This window comes from Candoia aspera, chromosome 5 (assembly GCF_035149785.1).
Source record: "Candoia aspera isolate rCanAsp1 chromosome 5, rCanAsp1.hap2, whole genome shotgun sequence".
NCBI lineage: Eukaryota > Metazoa > Chordata > Lepidosauria > Squamata > Boidae > Candoia > Candoia aspera.
In genome coordinates this window covers 26725140-26742226 of record NC_086157.1, presented here as the reverse complement: position 1 = coordinate 26742226, position 17087 = coordinate 26725140, and the positions used below count along the sequence as shown (strand labels likewise).

At 36.9% G+C, this 17087-nt stretch overlaps 1 protein-coding gene across 1 annotated transcript in view; it reads left to right on the top strand.

Moving 5' to 3' along the window:
* The window catches only part of TM9SF2 (transmembrane 9 superfamily member 2), a 34263-nt gene extending 17552 nt beyond the window's left edge, over positions 1 to 16711 (top strand). The window contains exons 7-17 of the mRNA XM_063304806.1: positions 198 to 312; positions 2001 to 2080; positions 2212 to 2320; positions 4162 to 4294; positions 5083 to 5202; positions 6042 to 6099; positions 6676 to 6835; positions 7181 to 7332; positions 9118 to 9229; positions 12658 to 12829; positions 16083 to 16711. Coding sequence (XP_063160876.1) covers positions 198 to 312; positions 2001 to 2080; positions 2212 to 2320; positions 4162 to 4294; positions 5083 to 5202; positions 6042 to 6099; positions 6676 to 6835; positions 7181 to 7332; positions 9118 to 9229; positions 12658 to 12829; positions 16083 to 16150 — 1279 coding nt within the window. The 3' untranslated portion in view covers positions 16151 to 16711. The remainder of the gene's footprint in view (positions 1 to 197; positions 313 to 2000; positions 2081 to 2211; positions 2321 to 4161; positions 4295 to 5082; positions 5203 to 6041; positions 6100 to 6675; positions 6836 to 7180; positions 7333 to 9117; positions 9230 to 12657; positions 12830 to 16082) is intronic.
* The last annotated feature ends 376 nt before the right edge of the window (positions 16712 to 17087 follow it).

Here is a 17087-nt window from a genome sequence, read left to right as displayed (position 1 = left end):
ATGTGGTCATGCTTTCTGTCTTTTGCTGTGTTTACCATTTTTTTTTAGATATAATTAAACTTGCCTCTTTTTAAGTTAGCCTTCTAATGTTATGAACTACAAAATATTTTCCTTTCAGCTTTGCTATTGAAAAACATGGTTAAGATCAAATGTGCATACTGTGATTATACTTATAATTTTCTTCTTTTTTTTCCTAGTTTCAGGCACACGAATGTTGACAATCCAGACTGCTCAGGACCACCTATGGATTTAAGCAACTCATTTGATAATGGAATTATCAAAATTGCTTATACATATTCAGTTAGTTTTGAGGTTGGTATAGGTATAGCTTTCCTCTTTTGGCAGGGAAATAAAATTATGAGTATGTTCTCACGACACATTTAAGCCAAATAAGATGTTAACTCTGGATAAGCCACTTAATCATCCATGGCACCAAACAGCATGGCAAACTGATCAGCTGTTATTTGATGGTCATCCTCTATTTAGCCAATATGCTAATAATTATAACGATAGAGTAGAGTTGAACCTTCCCCTGTCATAATTGGGTCCCCTTTTCACTTTCCCCAAATTGGGGCAGTGGAGTTGCTGTGGCTGGAACAGCCTCAGATGCTGAAAAGGAGAGAAGTACAGGTTAGCTCCCATTCATTCTTAGACATTACACGTCATGGTCCATATAAGTTACCCCCTAGAACGGCTCATGAAAAGAAATTGTAGTTATAGTGCTCAGCCATAATTTAACTATGGTTTTAGTTCAGATAGTACACTAGCCTAGCCTCATTATGACTTATGAGACACTATATTACATGTTATCCTTGAATATTGTACAAACCCTGTTTCTGTCTGGCTAATTTATACAGTTGATTTAGGTGGTCACCAAACTCACAGGTTCGACTCTGGATGGCTAACGTCAGATTAAAACCAAAACAAACCAGCAACGTAAAATCAGTAGAGAAGAAAATGAGGCACGAACATTTCAACCATTGCAAACAGGCTCACCCAGTGCACTGGCTCAATAGTTGGAGGAAAAGCCAGAATTTAAGGCTGTATAAAAGGCCAGCATGATTGGGACCATCCAAATCTCTGGAGTTATTCTGCACTGTGACACTTAACTGGGTCCCTCCAAATGAATGGTTTTATAGAAGGGGCCCACAGCATGCCCATCCTGTCAAATCTCACGGGATGGGCAAAATGGTAGGTGATAAGTGGTTCCACAAGTAGCCCAGCCCTGTGCCATGAAGGGCTTTATATGTGGTAACCAGCATCTTGAATTACAATGGGAAGCTTACTGGGAGCTCGTGCAGCTCACAAAGTATTGGTGTGCCCATTAACTAGCTGCACTGCTGCATTCTTGACCATTTGCAGCTTCCAGATAATCTTCAGGAGTTACCCTACGTAGAGCATTTTACAGTAATCCAGCTGGGGGGTGACCGAGGTATGAGTGACTGTGCGTAGGACTGCCGGATCCCGGATTAGTGCAGAAGATGGATTTGTGCAAGTGAGGGAGATGAAATGGGAAAAGAGACACCTGGAGGGCAGGGAGTGGCAAAACTAATAAAACATAAATTAGAATCATAGCCCTACTTTGTGATAATAAGGGCAATACAACATCAACATTTTTCTGTCTTTATTGTGTTCTCAGTTAGTGCACCTTGGTATATCCATGTTACACCTTTGCTCTGCAAACTCTGCTGCTTCCAATATACTTGTGGGGACAATTCAAGATGCTGGATGTTATCTATAAAGCCCTTCATGGCACGGGGCTGGTCTGTTTAGACAGTGCTATGCAAATGTGTCCGTAATGGTTTGGGCCAGTATGAATTCAGACAGAATTTTTAGAGTGACAAAGGATAAAACCTATTAGGAGGTGAAGTTTCTGAAATCCTGAAAAAAATAATCAAATATTTTCATTTGCTCTTTTGCCATGTCCAGTGTTTTCTATTCCCACAAAAGCTGGAAAAACCATGCTTAATATTTTAAGATGTGATAACTTACTTTTTCAGGAAAATAAAGAAATCAGGTGGGCATCCAGATGGGATTACATTTTAGAATCGATGTCCCACTCGCACATACAATGGTTTAGGTAAGGCCAACTTTAATTTTATAATTCAAAACAATTAATTTTATAGATAGATAGATAGATAGATAGATAGATAGATAGATAGATAGATATAAAAATAAACAATTCTAATAGCAGATTGCCTTGTTTTGTAGTATAATGAATTCTCTGGTGATTGTCCTTTTCCTCTCTGGAATGGTAGCTATGATCATGCTAAGAACGCTGCATAAGGACATTGCAAGATATAACCAGATGGATTCTACAGTGAGTATACAATTGTTCTGGAAGAATTCCTTCCTTCCTTCCTTCCTTCCTTCCTTCCTTCCTTCCTTCCTTCCTTCCTTCCTTCCTTCCTTCCTTCCTTCCATCCATCCATCCATCCATCCATCCATCCATCCATCCATCCATAGATGGGAAATCTAACCAGCGAGGACTCACATTTTATATTTAGATACTTAATTTATTTTGACAGCTGAAGGGCAAAGTTAATTGGGACGTTATGTCATGGGACACAGTGGCGCTGTGGGTTAAACTGCTGAGCTTGCTAATCGGAAGGTTGGTGGTTCGAATCTGCGTGACGGGGTGAGCTCCCGTTGCTAGTCCCAGCTCCTGCCAACCTAGCAGTTCGAAAACATGCAAATGTGAGTAGATTAATAGGTACCGCTTTGGCGGGCAGGTAACGGCGTTCCGTTTAGTCATGCCGGCCACATGACCATGGAAGGGTCTACGGACAAACGCCGGCTCTTCAGCTTGAAACGGAGATGAGCACCGCCCCCTAGAGTCGGACACAACTGGACTTAATGTCAAGGGAAACCTTTACCTTTACCTATGATGTAATCCAAGTGGATGCAACCAGTTTTCTTACAGGGTTTATGAAGTTTAATATTAAATCAAGTTGGGTTTATTCAGAGATGGGTTTCTGGTTTGTTGTATAAGGCTTAAACAAATGCTTGCACATTATGTTTTTGTTTTTTCTGCCCCAAACACCAGGAAATTGCAGTATGGTCTCTCAGTTATTTGTTGTTGAAATTTACTGATCTGCTTTCTGAAAGCTGCAAAAAAGGGGTTTTAGGGTTGCTCGCCCTGATAGACTAGATGACATACAATTTCATGTTACACATTTAATACTTCCTAATTAATAGTGTTAACATAATATGAGTGCTTTTTCCTCAGTGATACCCTGTTCTGTATAAATAAATTTGCAACCAAACTGTTATTTGTACTATGTCCAAATAACTTTATTTTGGCTCAGTTGTAGAGGGGCAAATACATTGATTGTAAATTAGCTCTTCTCAAATTGTATATAAATATACTTGTTTAGTAGTAAACTTTACTGACAGAATTTTGTGTAATACCATATAATTTCTAAAGGAAAATAGTAATACAGACTCTTCTGTAGGTGTGATTCAGTTTCCATGGAAATAATTATTAATAGCAGATATTAATAGAGAATAGAATATTATTTATTGCCAAAATCCCCTTCAGCTGTGAAAAAAGCACTGCAGGATGTGTCACCAGGCAACATCTTTCTCCTCTTCTTTCCCCTACCCTTTGGTTACTTTTTGGCTTAGACATAATTTTTAAAAATGAAATTAATCAATTCAAGAACAGCCTCCTTTTTGCTATGGTTATTAAATGATATCTGGGAGTTAGTTTATGGTTATGTTATATCCACAATTTGGGGGAGCTGGTGGACCCTTTTGAAATTTTGAGGTTCAGCTACCATGGAGAAAGTGACAGAAGACAAATGAAGCTAAAACTTTCCCCAGATTCCTACTTGCAAGGCAAATACAGTGATTTCTGTCCCAGATTTAATGATTTACTACAGAAACTCACATCCTTGCTTGTACGACAAGTAGAAAACTTTTATCTTCACATTCCGAGATCTCATTCATACATGACTGGTTTCTGATACATGCTTTTGAATGCTTGGAGAAGCTTGTATTTCCCATCATTGCTGAAGATGTAGTGAAATGATGAGGACAATTTTATTTATAGCACTCATACAGTATTGCATACCTGAAAATGACAAATTAATAGAAAGAGTATACTCTGTGAATCAGCTGTATCAGTGTAATATGCTAAACTGATTATTTCATTTTCAGGAAGATGCTCAGGAGGAATTTGGCTGGAAATTGGTTCATGGTGACATATTTAGACCCCCACGAAAAGGAATGCTGCTTTCTGTGTTTCTAGGTTCTGGAACTCAAATTTTAATTATGACATTTGTTACATTATGTAAGTACAGCATAAATACAATTAAAAATGCAGATTTATTTTTGAAGTCTGAATTCTCTAATCAGGATTTCAAGAACGCTGTGTTCTTATGCTCTTCCATCCTCTTGAAAGTAGACTTTTTCCACTTTCCCCCTCCCCACCAATTTTAGAAATAACTACACTTAGAATTGCATTCACACCATTTTTTTCCAAGTACTTGCTGCCAACCAGTTTGCAAAGCTAGCAAACTCTTCTGGTGCTAATAATTATTAGCAACACTCCCTGTGTCCTGAAAGAGCTGATGTTGGAACAGAAGGGGTAGAATTGTGGGAGTTCCCATGCATTTGCTAATATCTAGAAACCAGCTTCTTTTGTCTCCTATTCCTGAACTGTGTTCAACCCAGGTAGTCATTATGAGGATTTATTAACTTCAAATGCTATGACTTTTTTACTTTTCCTTTCCATCTTTTCTTTTTGATACGTATTCTAAGATATAGTCATATGAGGCAATATTTCTTAACCTGGGCATCTCCCAGATGTGTGGACTTCAACTCCCAGAATTCTCAGCAATGGCTATGCTGGGTGGGGTATTCTGTGAGTTGAAGTCCACATATCTGGGAATTGCCCAGATTAAGAAACATTGTTTTATGGACTGATGGTCTTTCTAGGAGGTTTTTATCTATAGAGCTGGAAAAATTCTGCTTTGGGAATGGTTCCATTCTTCGTAGCCATTCTGCCCAGTAGATGTGATTCAGGAAACTGGGCTGAGTATTCCCATCTTTAATCACTCTTCTGTCTACTTTTTACAGTCTTTGCTTGCCTGGGATTTTTATCGCCTGCAAATCGAGGAGCGTTAATGACTTGTGCCGTGGTCTTGTGGGTGCTTCTTGGAACCCCAGCAGGTTATGTTGCTGCCAGGTTCTACAAATGTAAGTTTAAAACTTTATTTAATCTGACAGCATTTAAATTCATTAGTGTAAATTATCATCACAGCAGCAATGTTTTCTCCTCTAATATTGTTTGCCTTCTGGCAAGATGGAGAAATGTTTAGAACTGGAGACCACATGCCAGTTTAGATTGTTCTTGTGCTAGCAAACTTTCAGATTGGCTATTTTCTTCTGTAGAAATTCTCATGTCAGTTGTTCTCATTTGGATTTATTTGAAAGGAAGGGAAAGCTGTGGAAAATGACAACATACAGGTATGAAAATCAGGTTGTTGGTGGCTTATGAAGCTGCACTATGCTTGACATGTGAAGTTTGCATTGTTATGCTGTTTTCTTTAGTATGGTGGCACTTGAAAGGAAGAGGAGTATCACATTCACTTTATTCTTTATTACACTTTGTTGAGGTTCTTGATCAGTGATTATTTTTATTTTAGTATGTATGCACTGCTGTGGAGAGAGTACATTGTGTCCGTATGTTTGTGTAAGCCATTTCACTGAAAACAGTTGAGACTGAACTTCACTATCCATAAATGAAAAATCAAGAGTCATTTTAAGTAGGAATATTAAATAATGTGGAGATTTTCTTCTTCCTGTTTCTTGCTATGCTATAAGCTGGCCTTTAAAATATATTGTCAATAATTTTCTCTGGCAAGTAAATGTTAGTCTTTTGAATTGCTAAAGCTAGAGAACAGAATAACAAACTTATTCTTTCCTTAGAGTCATAATAATTTACCTGTCTGGCTAACATATTCAGATATATTTGAGTATAACCCACTTCTCTGTATTTAATTAGTATTCTCTTTGTTGGTTTAATTTTTGTACAGCATTTGGGGGAGAGAAATGGAAGACAAATGTTCTCCTGACAGCTTTCCTTTGCCCCGGGTAAGCTAATTCCTATGATTAATGTCAAATTATACACAAAATAAGCTTAGCTTAAATGTGTAAGTCTTCAGTAGCATAAACAATATATTTCCATATCATAATACATCAAAGTTGTGTATAATTTTGCTTTTTTTTTTTTTTTTTACAAAAAAAGTCTTGTTTACTTATACCAGGGAAAAGTTGATTAACAATATCAACCTGGAGAAATACTTTGTGAGCCAGTCTTGCTCTTGTTTGACCCTTGCTTTTACTCCTTAGGCTACTTTTCAGATCTCAGGATAGTTGGACTTATGGGGTGTCATATACTATACAGCTTCTGTATTCAGTCTTTTGGCTTAATCACAGCAAGCAGTTGTCCCCTGAAGTGAGAGATGACAGACAGACATTTGAAGCTATTTAGCTGAAATGTCAATTCCTGCTGGAGTTCAGTCCTATTCTATTAAGAGAAGTAACTTTCTTGACCTCTTTGCCTGATCTTTTCTGCCTGTTAACATTGCTTAACATTACATTAGACAAACTGTAATATGATTTCAGTAACATAGAACTTCATCAGCTTTAAAATCTTCTCTCTTTTAGCATTGTGTTTGCAGATTTCTTCATCATGAATCTCATTCTTTGGGGAGAAGGGTCGTCAGCAGCCATTCCATTTGGCACTTTGCTTGTTGTTCTGGCACTTTGGTTTTGTATATCAGTACCACTGACTTTCATTGGGGCCTACTTTGGTTTTACAAAGAATGTAAGTGATTGGCTTTACCTGAGTACATTTTGTATCTTTGACTTGTCTGCAAAATAAGTGGTGTTGTGTCTAAACGAAATGCTTTAATTGAATATATAAAGCATGATCAGATTGCAGCTTTCTGTGACAGATACCTAAATTTCAGCTGACAAACCTATTTTGAACATAACATGACACAAATTTCTCCAGTGCATTGGAATTTCTTGTTCTGAATTTACTTTCTTTTGTACTTTGAATGTATACGATTGTAAATAGTTTTGAACAGATTGTTGCTTTAGATTGTGTGAAATAAACTGAAATTACTGAGACCCCTTCCTTCCCCACCTTTTTTTAACATCTGTAAAGGCCATAGAACATCCAGTCCGTACGAATCAGATTCCTCGTCAGATTCCAGAACAGTCATTTTATACAAAACCACTCCCTGGGATTGTTATGGGAGGCATTCTGCCCTTTGGATGCATCTTCATACAGCTTTTTTTCATTCTTAACAGCATATGGTGAGTTTTGAATACTTAATTCTTTGTAATGTATAGCTAATTTTTCTTTGGTTTTTTTAAGTTTGCACTGCTCTCTTGCATTTTTCTGTCCTTTTGTCATGCCATTAGAACAGGCTGACTGGTCTGATGGGTACAGAAAACTTTTGTGAACATGTTATTCATACAGATTTGTTAGCTATATAGTGATAGGCTTGTAGGACTGATTCATATAAAATTATCTGTGGCATACCCTGAGTGTTACAATACATCTGGTTCCCAGTGGTTCTAATGTTCTGATGTAATACAAACCTTAGCTTATGTGAGTGTTTTTATATTTGTGCATTTTAGAATTAATGGATAACTGAGTTAATTTACTACTCGGTGTCATTTTAATGGGGGCAGATAATTAGAGCAGCTGCAGATGATCTTCCTGGAATCCGATAAATGATGCTTGTTTCTAGTGATACAAATGCATTTGCAGCACCTTAAGCATAGCCGCATTATAGGAATTACTATAAACTTCTTTTCTTACTAATTGCCCATCAGTGGTGGTCTTAGTCAAAACCCCAATCTTAGGACCAAGTGCTATCAACATTTGCTGAACGTTGATATATTCAACTACAGACGTACAAATGAACAATACAGGTTACTTTATTAAAGCTTTATTGAAGAGTGTCTTTGAGTCACTCTTGAATCCTAATACCTGCCTGGACATGTTTTTTGGAAATGGGTTGCCCTTGCCTGCTTCTTCCTAGGGCTGAATGAGAGTGTCTGGCTCACAGTCACCTAGCTGGCTTTGTGCCTAGGGTGGGACTAAAACTCATGGTCTCCCAGCCTCTAATCCAACATTTTAACCACAAAATAGTTACAGACAGTGAACATGGGGAAGATTCTTCCAGTCAGAATCCCTAAACCAGGGGAGATAAACTGCAAGTGAGTTTCAAAAGAGTGCTTACATATCCAGCAACAACCTGCGCTTCCACCCAACAGCCCATGTCCATAAAATATATACTTACAAGGCCATAACTGATAACAGTCCCCACCCCTCTGTTGCACAGTATCATGATGTGACAATGTTCTAGTCGGTTTAAAGCTAATAATGGATGTGATTAACCTTGAACATACAGGGAAATAGGGATTCCAGTTTGATAAACAGAACTTGTTGACTCAAAGTAGATACTGGAATTTTTCACACCCATAAGGAAGAGAAAACATAGAAGCACAGGTATATTCCAAAGTGGTAAGGTATAGGAAAGATTAATGAAAATGAAAAACATAAAAATTACTGTTAGCTAGATAGAATATCGTTTAGCATGCAGATCTGATAAAATGAGACAAGGCTAGAAGTCCAAGCTGAACATACAAATGGAAACTGGAAAAAGTGACATCGCTCCCAAGCAGAAGCAGGGTATCTGCCTTCACCAAAAGAACATCTGGGTGTTGTTCATAAGGCCTGTATACCTTAATGGTTAGGCTTGTGGGTTGCTAACCACAAGGGATAAAGGGAAACAACACTTAATCAGAATAGCCTCAAAGGAGCAGAGAAAGCAGACATAAGTCAAACCCTGAGGAACAAGAGATGTGACATTCTGTAAGGTCAAAGTCAGCTAAGGAGCAAAATACAAAGCCAAGTCAGAGCTGTATCAGATTAAACAATACCAGATCACCTGGATAAAACACCTATTGTCTCAGGAGAGGCCAGAAAGTAGTCAGTCACTTCCATCAGGAAATACTTCATAACAGATCTTGAAGGCCAAGAGCTTGGAACAGTAGGAATTCTATTTAATTTAAATTTCTATTTTCCAGGTCTCATCAGATGTATTACATGTTCGGCTTCTTGTTTCTGGTATTCATTATTTTGGTTATCACATGTTCTGAGGCTACTATCCTACTTTGCTATTTCCATTTATGTGCAGAGGTAAGCCTCCCAAATAAGTTTTCACAAGGTAATCCATGTTTTCCTGGTGTTTAATTAAAGTAACAAGATAAGAAAAGAGGAAGCATTTTCTACTGACTGTCTTCTAGAGGGAGAATTTAAAGTCTTGCCATAGGGGCAATGTTGGAGGGCTAAGAAAAAAATAATCAACAAGATATTGCATTCTGTTGAGCAGTGTTAATGAGTTTGGGGGAAGAAAAAAATACTTCCCAAGTACCAAGAAGTTTGTTCTTAGCAGCTGGGAAAACTATCTGCAGAGCAAATGCTTAATCACTGAACTTGAATCCTATATTCCAGTTATGAAAGAATAGTTTTAAGGACCACATTGGTTGTGTTCAAACATCCTAAACCAGACTTTCACCATGGTTTGTTGAGATAATAATAGCGATCCGGTTTGAACATAACTGGATTCACATGTCACCAAATCAGAAACAATTATGATTTAGATTTGTGTGTGAACCAGACCTCTTATGATCTTATAAGAACAGAAGAACTGAGAATCAGGAATTGTCAAAGTGGAAACTGTTTGGTAAATAATATCCAAGATACGTTTTGGAGCATTTTGTTTAAAGAATAATGGTATGGGTAACATTCCTTCATTCTGAACTGAAAAAAAAGAAGATACCTTGCTTTACAACAAGAGCTATTCAGTCTCACTGTGTGAAATGCCATATATTTTATTTTTTAAATTCCATGATGTTTCTTGGTAGTATAGCAAATCTTAGCTATTTTAACCTTTAGTTTTGAATACCAAGTTTTTGTAAGAATTTTTAAAAATGATTTTAGTACTTTTGTCCATATATTTTTAATTGTCAAATCTTGTATTGGATATTTAAAAAAAAACAAGGCACTTTGATGATAAATCCTTATCTTTTGGCTGAGAACCAGTGCCCACTCTCCTTTATTCCTACTTCCTTTAGGGGGAAGTCATAGATATTGCACCCTTCTGTTGACAGCAAAGTGATTTTTTCTTCAGATCAAAATATTATGCAAATAGTTATTAAACTGATAGAAAATATATAGGATGCAGATAAAGAGCATGTTGCTGAAGTTCTGCAAAGATCCCATAAATAGAGATCACTAGAGGAACAATAGTTTTCAGTGTATATGAGATTTAACTGTGTAGTATATTATTACATCAGATGCAGCTAGGAGTTTAACTCATTTTTTGAAAGCTGCTATCATTCAGTAACGTCTGGCCACTCAGGGCTAATAACTTGAGAATAAACAATTATCTGTACTGTAGCTATTTCTGTTATTGTAATGATGATAATGCTTGCCAGTGTTATTTTTACAATGTTATTTACTATTAAATAGCTATTGAATGTTACAAGTGGAGCTGAGATGAAAATAATAGTAATAATAATAATAATAATTTATTTATTTATTAAATTTATATGTTGCCCAGCTCCCAATGATTCTGGGCAGAATATTTGCAAGCTTCATAAGGAAAGGAAATCTTTTGGGGAATGGAATGATGGCATAGGAGAGAACTTCTGTTTTCCTCTTTCTCCCTCAGCAAAAATCTGCCAACTGAAGGGGAAGTGCATGACCACTCTACATATAGTTCCTAGTTGGTGAAATCCAGGCAACAATATGTTGATTTGTGCCATGGGAAAAAAATGATCCACTATAATACGAACCAAAACAATGGAGAACCAAAACAAAGTTTCTTTATTGAAGTACCCTAAAACAATCACTAGGCTCCCAGACAATTAGACCAAGAACCCCCAACACAGATTTGCAAAGGATTATGTAGAAGAAGATATATTCTCAATCATGAGTAATTAATTACATATGCATAGGTAGGAAAAGTCCAGAATCGTTTGTCAAGATGGGCGGTGAAGAAATGTGACAAATGAATAAGTATATGTCAGCAATAATTGCTCATTCTTGCTTTCACCCGATTTACATTCCTTTACTATTATAAAATGACCCCCTTTATAGTACCCTTTGCCTGACTTTTTTTACTTTTTTTTTATTATTTGGCTTATGGTCCCTTCAAGGTCACACTAAATTAAAATGTCAAAAGATACCTGGGGTCCTTAGAGCTTCTTCATTTTCTTTTACATAGTTACATTTCTACTGCTAGCACAGGAAGATGATTTTAAACAGAAAAATCAATTGTTAACTAAGAAAACTAAAATCTGCCTTTACAAATAACTTTCCAAACTTCAAATACCACACTTGCAAGGTAGTTTTTAAATTAGAGATTCTAGCTTGCACTGAATAGCATAAACATCCTTATAGTTAAACTGAGCTGTGACTGAACTTGTGGTATGGTGGCTAAGATGTGCCAAAACTGTCTAGTCCCTGTTACCATTAGGAGAAAGAGCTACACATGGTACAGGTACAGGTATGACTAAGGCTGGTACCCTTTCTAGATTACTAAAATGCATTATGTGAAAGGCTCAGTTGATCAAAGCCGTGATGGGCAGTGGAGACCAGCATCTGTGAACCCATTTGTTGACAATCATGGTATATAGAAAGTTCTGACTTGGAACATTATAGACAGCATGGATTAATGAATGAAATGGAAGAAAAATAATGTATGTTATTTGTGAAACTAATGAAGGGAAAGGATGTAATAGATTTTAATGAAGATGGTCTGATTTTGTGTAGTGCAGTTGATGAATGCATGCAGAGAGGTGAAAGCAAAGGTTTCATTATCAATTTAAGGGGTTGAAATATCTGCCATAAAATATTGATCAGTGGTTATGGGTGCATACGAACATGGGAATTCATGGATTGGTGATAGTGGATGATGACGATGGATAAAGGTTTTGGGGAAAATTGTGCAACAAGGGTGTGTGATGGCTGGTTACTATATTTATTGTATAGTAAATACTCTTTCCTACTCTTTCAGTTTGGGAGATTCATATTAAATGCAAGGTCTTCTTTTCAGGAAAATGAAATAGAACCCATATTTCAATTGAAAGAAAAGACTTTAGTGTGTCCACTGTCCTGAACCAGTGTTGAGACCTCAAGTGGATCCTTGCCTCTTCCATTTTTCCCTGCTTTCCAGCTGATTGTTGAGGTGGTGTGGAACGACCCTATTTTCCTGTCATTAATTATCGGGAAAGCACCATCTTGCTAAGGAACTCTAGGGCAGGGTGAGGCTTGAACCTCATTCTGTCCAGAAAGCTTTCTCAATGCTGCCACTTCCCTGCTGGTCTTAGTAGTGGAGAAATAGCTGTCTTCCTTGTATGGAGATCCTGACAATGGCTTTGTCTGAGTGTGTGTCATTTAACACAATATTTACAAGTGGCATCCTCTTTAAAAGTTCTAAAAAGAGTGTTCAGGATAACTTGATTTGGAGCATGATGTGCGAAATAGATTCAGCTGTAGCTGAGAGCCCGTATGTTTTGAAGCATTTCTAACTTCTACATCTGTTTCCCTCTTTGCTGTAGGATTACCACTGGCAGTGGCGCTCATTTCTTACGAGTGGTTTTACTGCTGTTTATTTCCTAATATATGCAGTGCACTACTTCTTTTCTAAGCTTCAAATTACGGGTACAGCAAGCACCATTTTGTACTTTGGCTACACCATGATAATGGTCTTGATCTTCTTCCTTTTTACAGGTAATATTGTTTGAGATTAACTCTTGTTTTATGTGCAAACTGCCTGCAGAAACACTGAACTGAAAACTGCTTTAAAGTTGAGGTTGTGATGAAGTCATGCACTTTATGTCATACATTTTTATTTCAGTTTAAAGCTCTGTGTGTGGTCTAGAAATTCTGCATACTTGTGCTGTGGATCAAGAGTCTTCTTAAAATTAGGCCAGGGATAAATTAGTTTTATGCTCTAAGTTTCAGCTCTCAAGCCTTTTAGTTTGACTGTCAAATAGCCACCTTTCATTTTTGTTGTTATTTTGCAATCTGGGATGCATTGCACAGTGTATGTAATTGCAGTCATGTCTAAACTTATGAAATGTTTGAAGTATATAACTTTTATTTCACAAAAAAACCCCAAAACACAACAGCTTTATAATTTCTATGTGGGAATGGTTCCTCAAAGCTCCTGCAACAGTGCTAGGATCTGTCATTCTAGTCAATATGCTTTTGTGTTCATACCTCTACTGCTTCTGTATTTTATCTGCTCTGTTAGCTGCTATGTGCAGGCAGCTAGCTGGACAATTCTTGAAGGTAAGTTAATGCCATTTCAGGTTTAACTTTGAACTGGAAAGGTGGCAGCCATGGTGTGATTGAAGCTCTGCCTGTTTTTTATGGGTGATGCACATAAAAATGGGCAGAGCTTCGATTGCATTATGGGGCAGCCATTTTGCCTTTTTTGATCACATCCTGTGGACACCCCTTTGTATTTGTACCGTAAGACATTTGGCAAAGTTGAATCTTCTCATGCTAATTCACTATATTGGAATTATTGCTGCCCCCCCCAACCCACATGCATTTTTAATAAGGGAAAAAAAGGCTGTATATCAAAAGGCACATCATACATTTCATTAGGCTAAAATGAAATCATCCTAGGATGTTAGGTCCTAGAGGCATTTAACTTCCTGTCAAGTTGATATAAAGCTAAACAGAGGACCTCATAATTGCTGAATCCAAATGATTATATTGCTGCTTACTCATCTGTTTAAAATGGTCAGCCTCAAGAAGGATTTTGATGGTGCCCTGCTGTCACGGCAGTATAACACATGCTTGGGGCATTTGCTTCTCACATGGCATTCTGGGTCATTGATCTGACACAGTGAGCCAGTTGCTGGAAGCTACGCAACAAATCCAACTCACTGCAGGCCCACAACTGTGTCTTTGACACAGTAAATGAATCTGTTAAACATCAGTGGTTGAGCTGATATGAAAAAAATCAACGTGATATCATTCAGTTTTTGCTGAAATATTTATAATGCATAAACTATTGTGAAAATTTAGTTTCCCCAAACTACCCATTAAATGTGCACGTCTTATGAGGTCTTTCAGTAACAAAGGGGAATGGTGCTTATCCTTAATATATTATTCTGAAATTAGTAATTTACTCATTAAACATTCTCCATTACATCAGGCAGGAACTTCAGATTTCTACATATTCTGTAAAGGTCTGAAACGTAGCGGCAGCTTTTAACTATTTAGCAGCTTGTATTTTCAAAGGGTTGTGTGTATCCTTTATAGTTTACAGGAGCACCTAGTTATTTTTTTCAACCACGAACAGCTATCAGACGTCGTTTCACTCTTTAATACAGTAGCTTTCTATTTTGGAAACCTGGTCAGCGATATGCGTTATATTAGACATAAAATCAGCCAAAAATTGTGAAGTCAGCAACCAAACCATGCATATATCAGAAGAAGCCATATATTTATCAGTACAAGCCAAGACCAAGAGCATCTGTTTGCCTCTAATCTTTTCCACATCTCATTCTCCCTGCAGAGCTGATCTTACTTCATTAGGGTTTTCATTAGTATTCACTCAGGTTTCTGCTTCCAGAAATGATGTAGTACTATGTTTGTATCCTAGCCCATATAAAACAGATTTTTGCAGGCAAGCTGACTCTAAGCAGGCTGTTCCTCCTTTTGAGTATTTGGGCTAGTTCTTCTGTGCTACAGTACCAATCTTCCTGAATCTTGCAACAACATACATTTTCTTTCATTCTGTGAACATGTGACTGCAAAACAGTTTCTCCCCAAGTTCAGTGGATGCAGACACTTTAAGAAAATAATCAAGCACACTTTGGATATAAGCATCTGTAAAGTTAGGAGAACTTAATTCTGAAGAAATATAAGTAGGCTGAAACACTCTGGGGTGTGGTTATCAGAACAACTGCAGAAAAAGATCCCAGACCTTCACTTTGTTGTTTATTCATTCAGTTGCTTCCGACTCTTCATGACTTTATGGACCAGCCCACGCCAGACCTTCACTACCTTCCCTTTAAAAGGTTACCATATCAGGAGCGCTTTTAAAAGGAGCAAAAGTGTTGCTCAGCCATTTGCATCTTCCAGCCCAAAATAAGACACAAAACCCGTATACCTGTCCTGCGGTCCAGAGACTAGCCATGCCCTTTTCAACTTTAAAAACTAAAATGGAGATAGGCCACTTTAGTAAAGGTAAATGAGATCTTGATGATACAGCTGCCAACTTACAAGAATATTTACAAAAGGAAATGTGCTCCTGACAGAACTCAAGATGCAATTTAATATTACAGACTATAAATAAAATTAATATGAAAACCTGCCTATAGATAGCTTTTTTCTTTTTACTATTTTTCTTCCCCCCCCCTCTGTTCTGTTAAATAAATAAAAGCTAAAAAATTTAAAAGGGGGGGAAAAAAGGATTATGTTCATGCCCAAGCTGAAGAATGCATGGAAGGCTGAGGTTACACACTCAGTTTTCTAATTTGTATAGAAAAATGAAAGCGTTGATCAGCGTCACACAGAAAAGAAGTCTTTAATGCAGATTCCTAGCCAGATGGTTAATTTGTACGGAGCAAAAATCCCTGTGCTATCTTTGCGTGGACTTCCTCTAGATTTTGGGAGAGGTTTAACATTGAGAGATGGTCCACTTCAGACCAGCCTTGGTCCACAGACGTCTGCCAGAGCTTCCTCCTTGAATTTCTCTGGGGAATGCAGATAGAGCAGAGCACCTGTATGGCAAGTAGGGTGCACTTCCCTATCCCACTGCTGCCTTTTGGCACTGTGCTGATTTAGTGCTGTGACCCTAAATATAAAAGATTCCTGAAAAAGCAATCATGGTATACTATAAGACAGAAAGCATTAACATAGACATATTAATGTGCAAAGCTATATATTTTGAGAACTTTTCTGTTAGTGTAAGAAGTCCAGGTATGGATATTGATGCAGTCTTGTGCTTCTTTATTTGTAGGAACAATTGGATTTTTTGCTTGCTTTTGGTTTGTGACCAAGATATACAGTGTGGTAAAAGTTGATTGAAGATACTCGATGCAGAAACTATCAACCTAATTTAAATACATGTTTTTGGAAAAGAATGTAAGCTTTATCGAAAGTATTGACTTATGTACTTTCTGAATGATACAGAATATACACTTTTTCTCATTCAAACGTTTGTATTGTAATTTTGCAATCTGTTTTCACTTGGTGTTCTTAATGAAGACTGAATATAAATGTTGTATGCATTTGTAAATATTGTTATATTGGAACTTTTAAATTCTAATGAATGCTTATATAAGTGCTGCCTTGCAGGATTTAATAATTCTTCTGAAAGAATAGTTGTAAATAAGGTTTTCTAGGTTTGCTGGGTGGGGTTAATTATTTTTTCAAAGGAAAGAACTTATTTCTATCATGCTTTTGAAGGTTGACTCCATGTATTGCGATTAGTTTGAATGTTTCTGTTTTATACAAAGCCAGGGCCATAAATCCCTGTCTTTTCTGTCCTGTGATTCCATTTGGTTCTAGTGGTAGTGGCCTTTGAGACTATGCGCCTCCTAAGTTCTGCAACCTATACAATTCATAATAAATCAGCTATTTTCAGTTGATCATTACACATTATAAATAAATGCATAAAATGTTGTAAATAGAAATATATTGATAAGTTCTAAATATGTAGATTGCGTTATGCATTCTTAGTTGGTTTTTCTTTTTTGAGTAAATCATGCTACATAAATGTAATATTTGTTAACTATTAAGAATGAAATTTCATACCTATACTGTAGTGTCTGTCTTAATCCACTACATAATTAAATTAAGTGACTGGATTATTGATGGAAAAAATCTGCGTTACCAAGTGTGTACACTGCAGATTTTAATGATACATATTATGCAGAATGGACTATGGGTTTGTTCTTTTGATATACACAGACAGAACTATTTGCTTCAATTAAAAGAGGAAATTTATTAGATGAATTAAAAT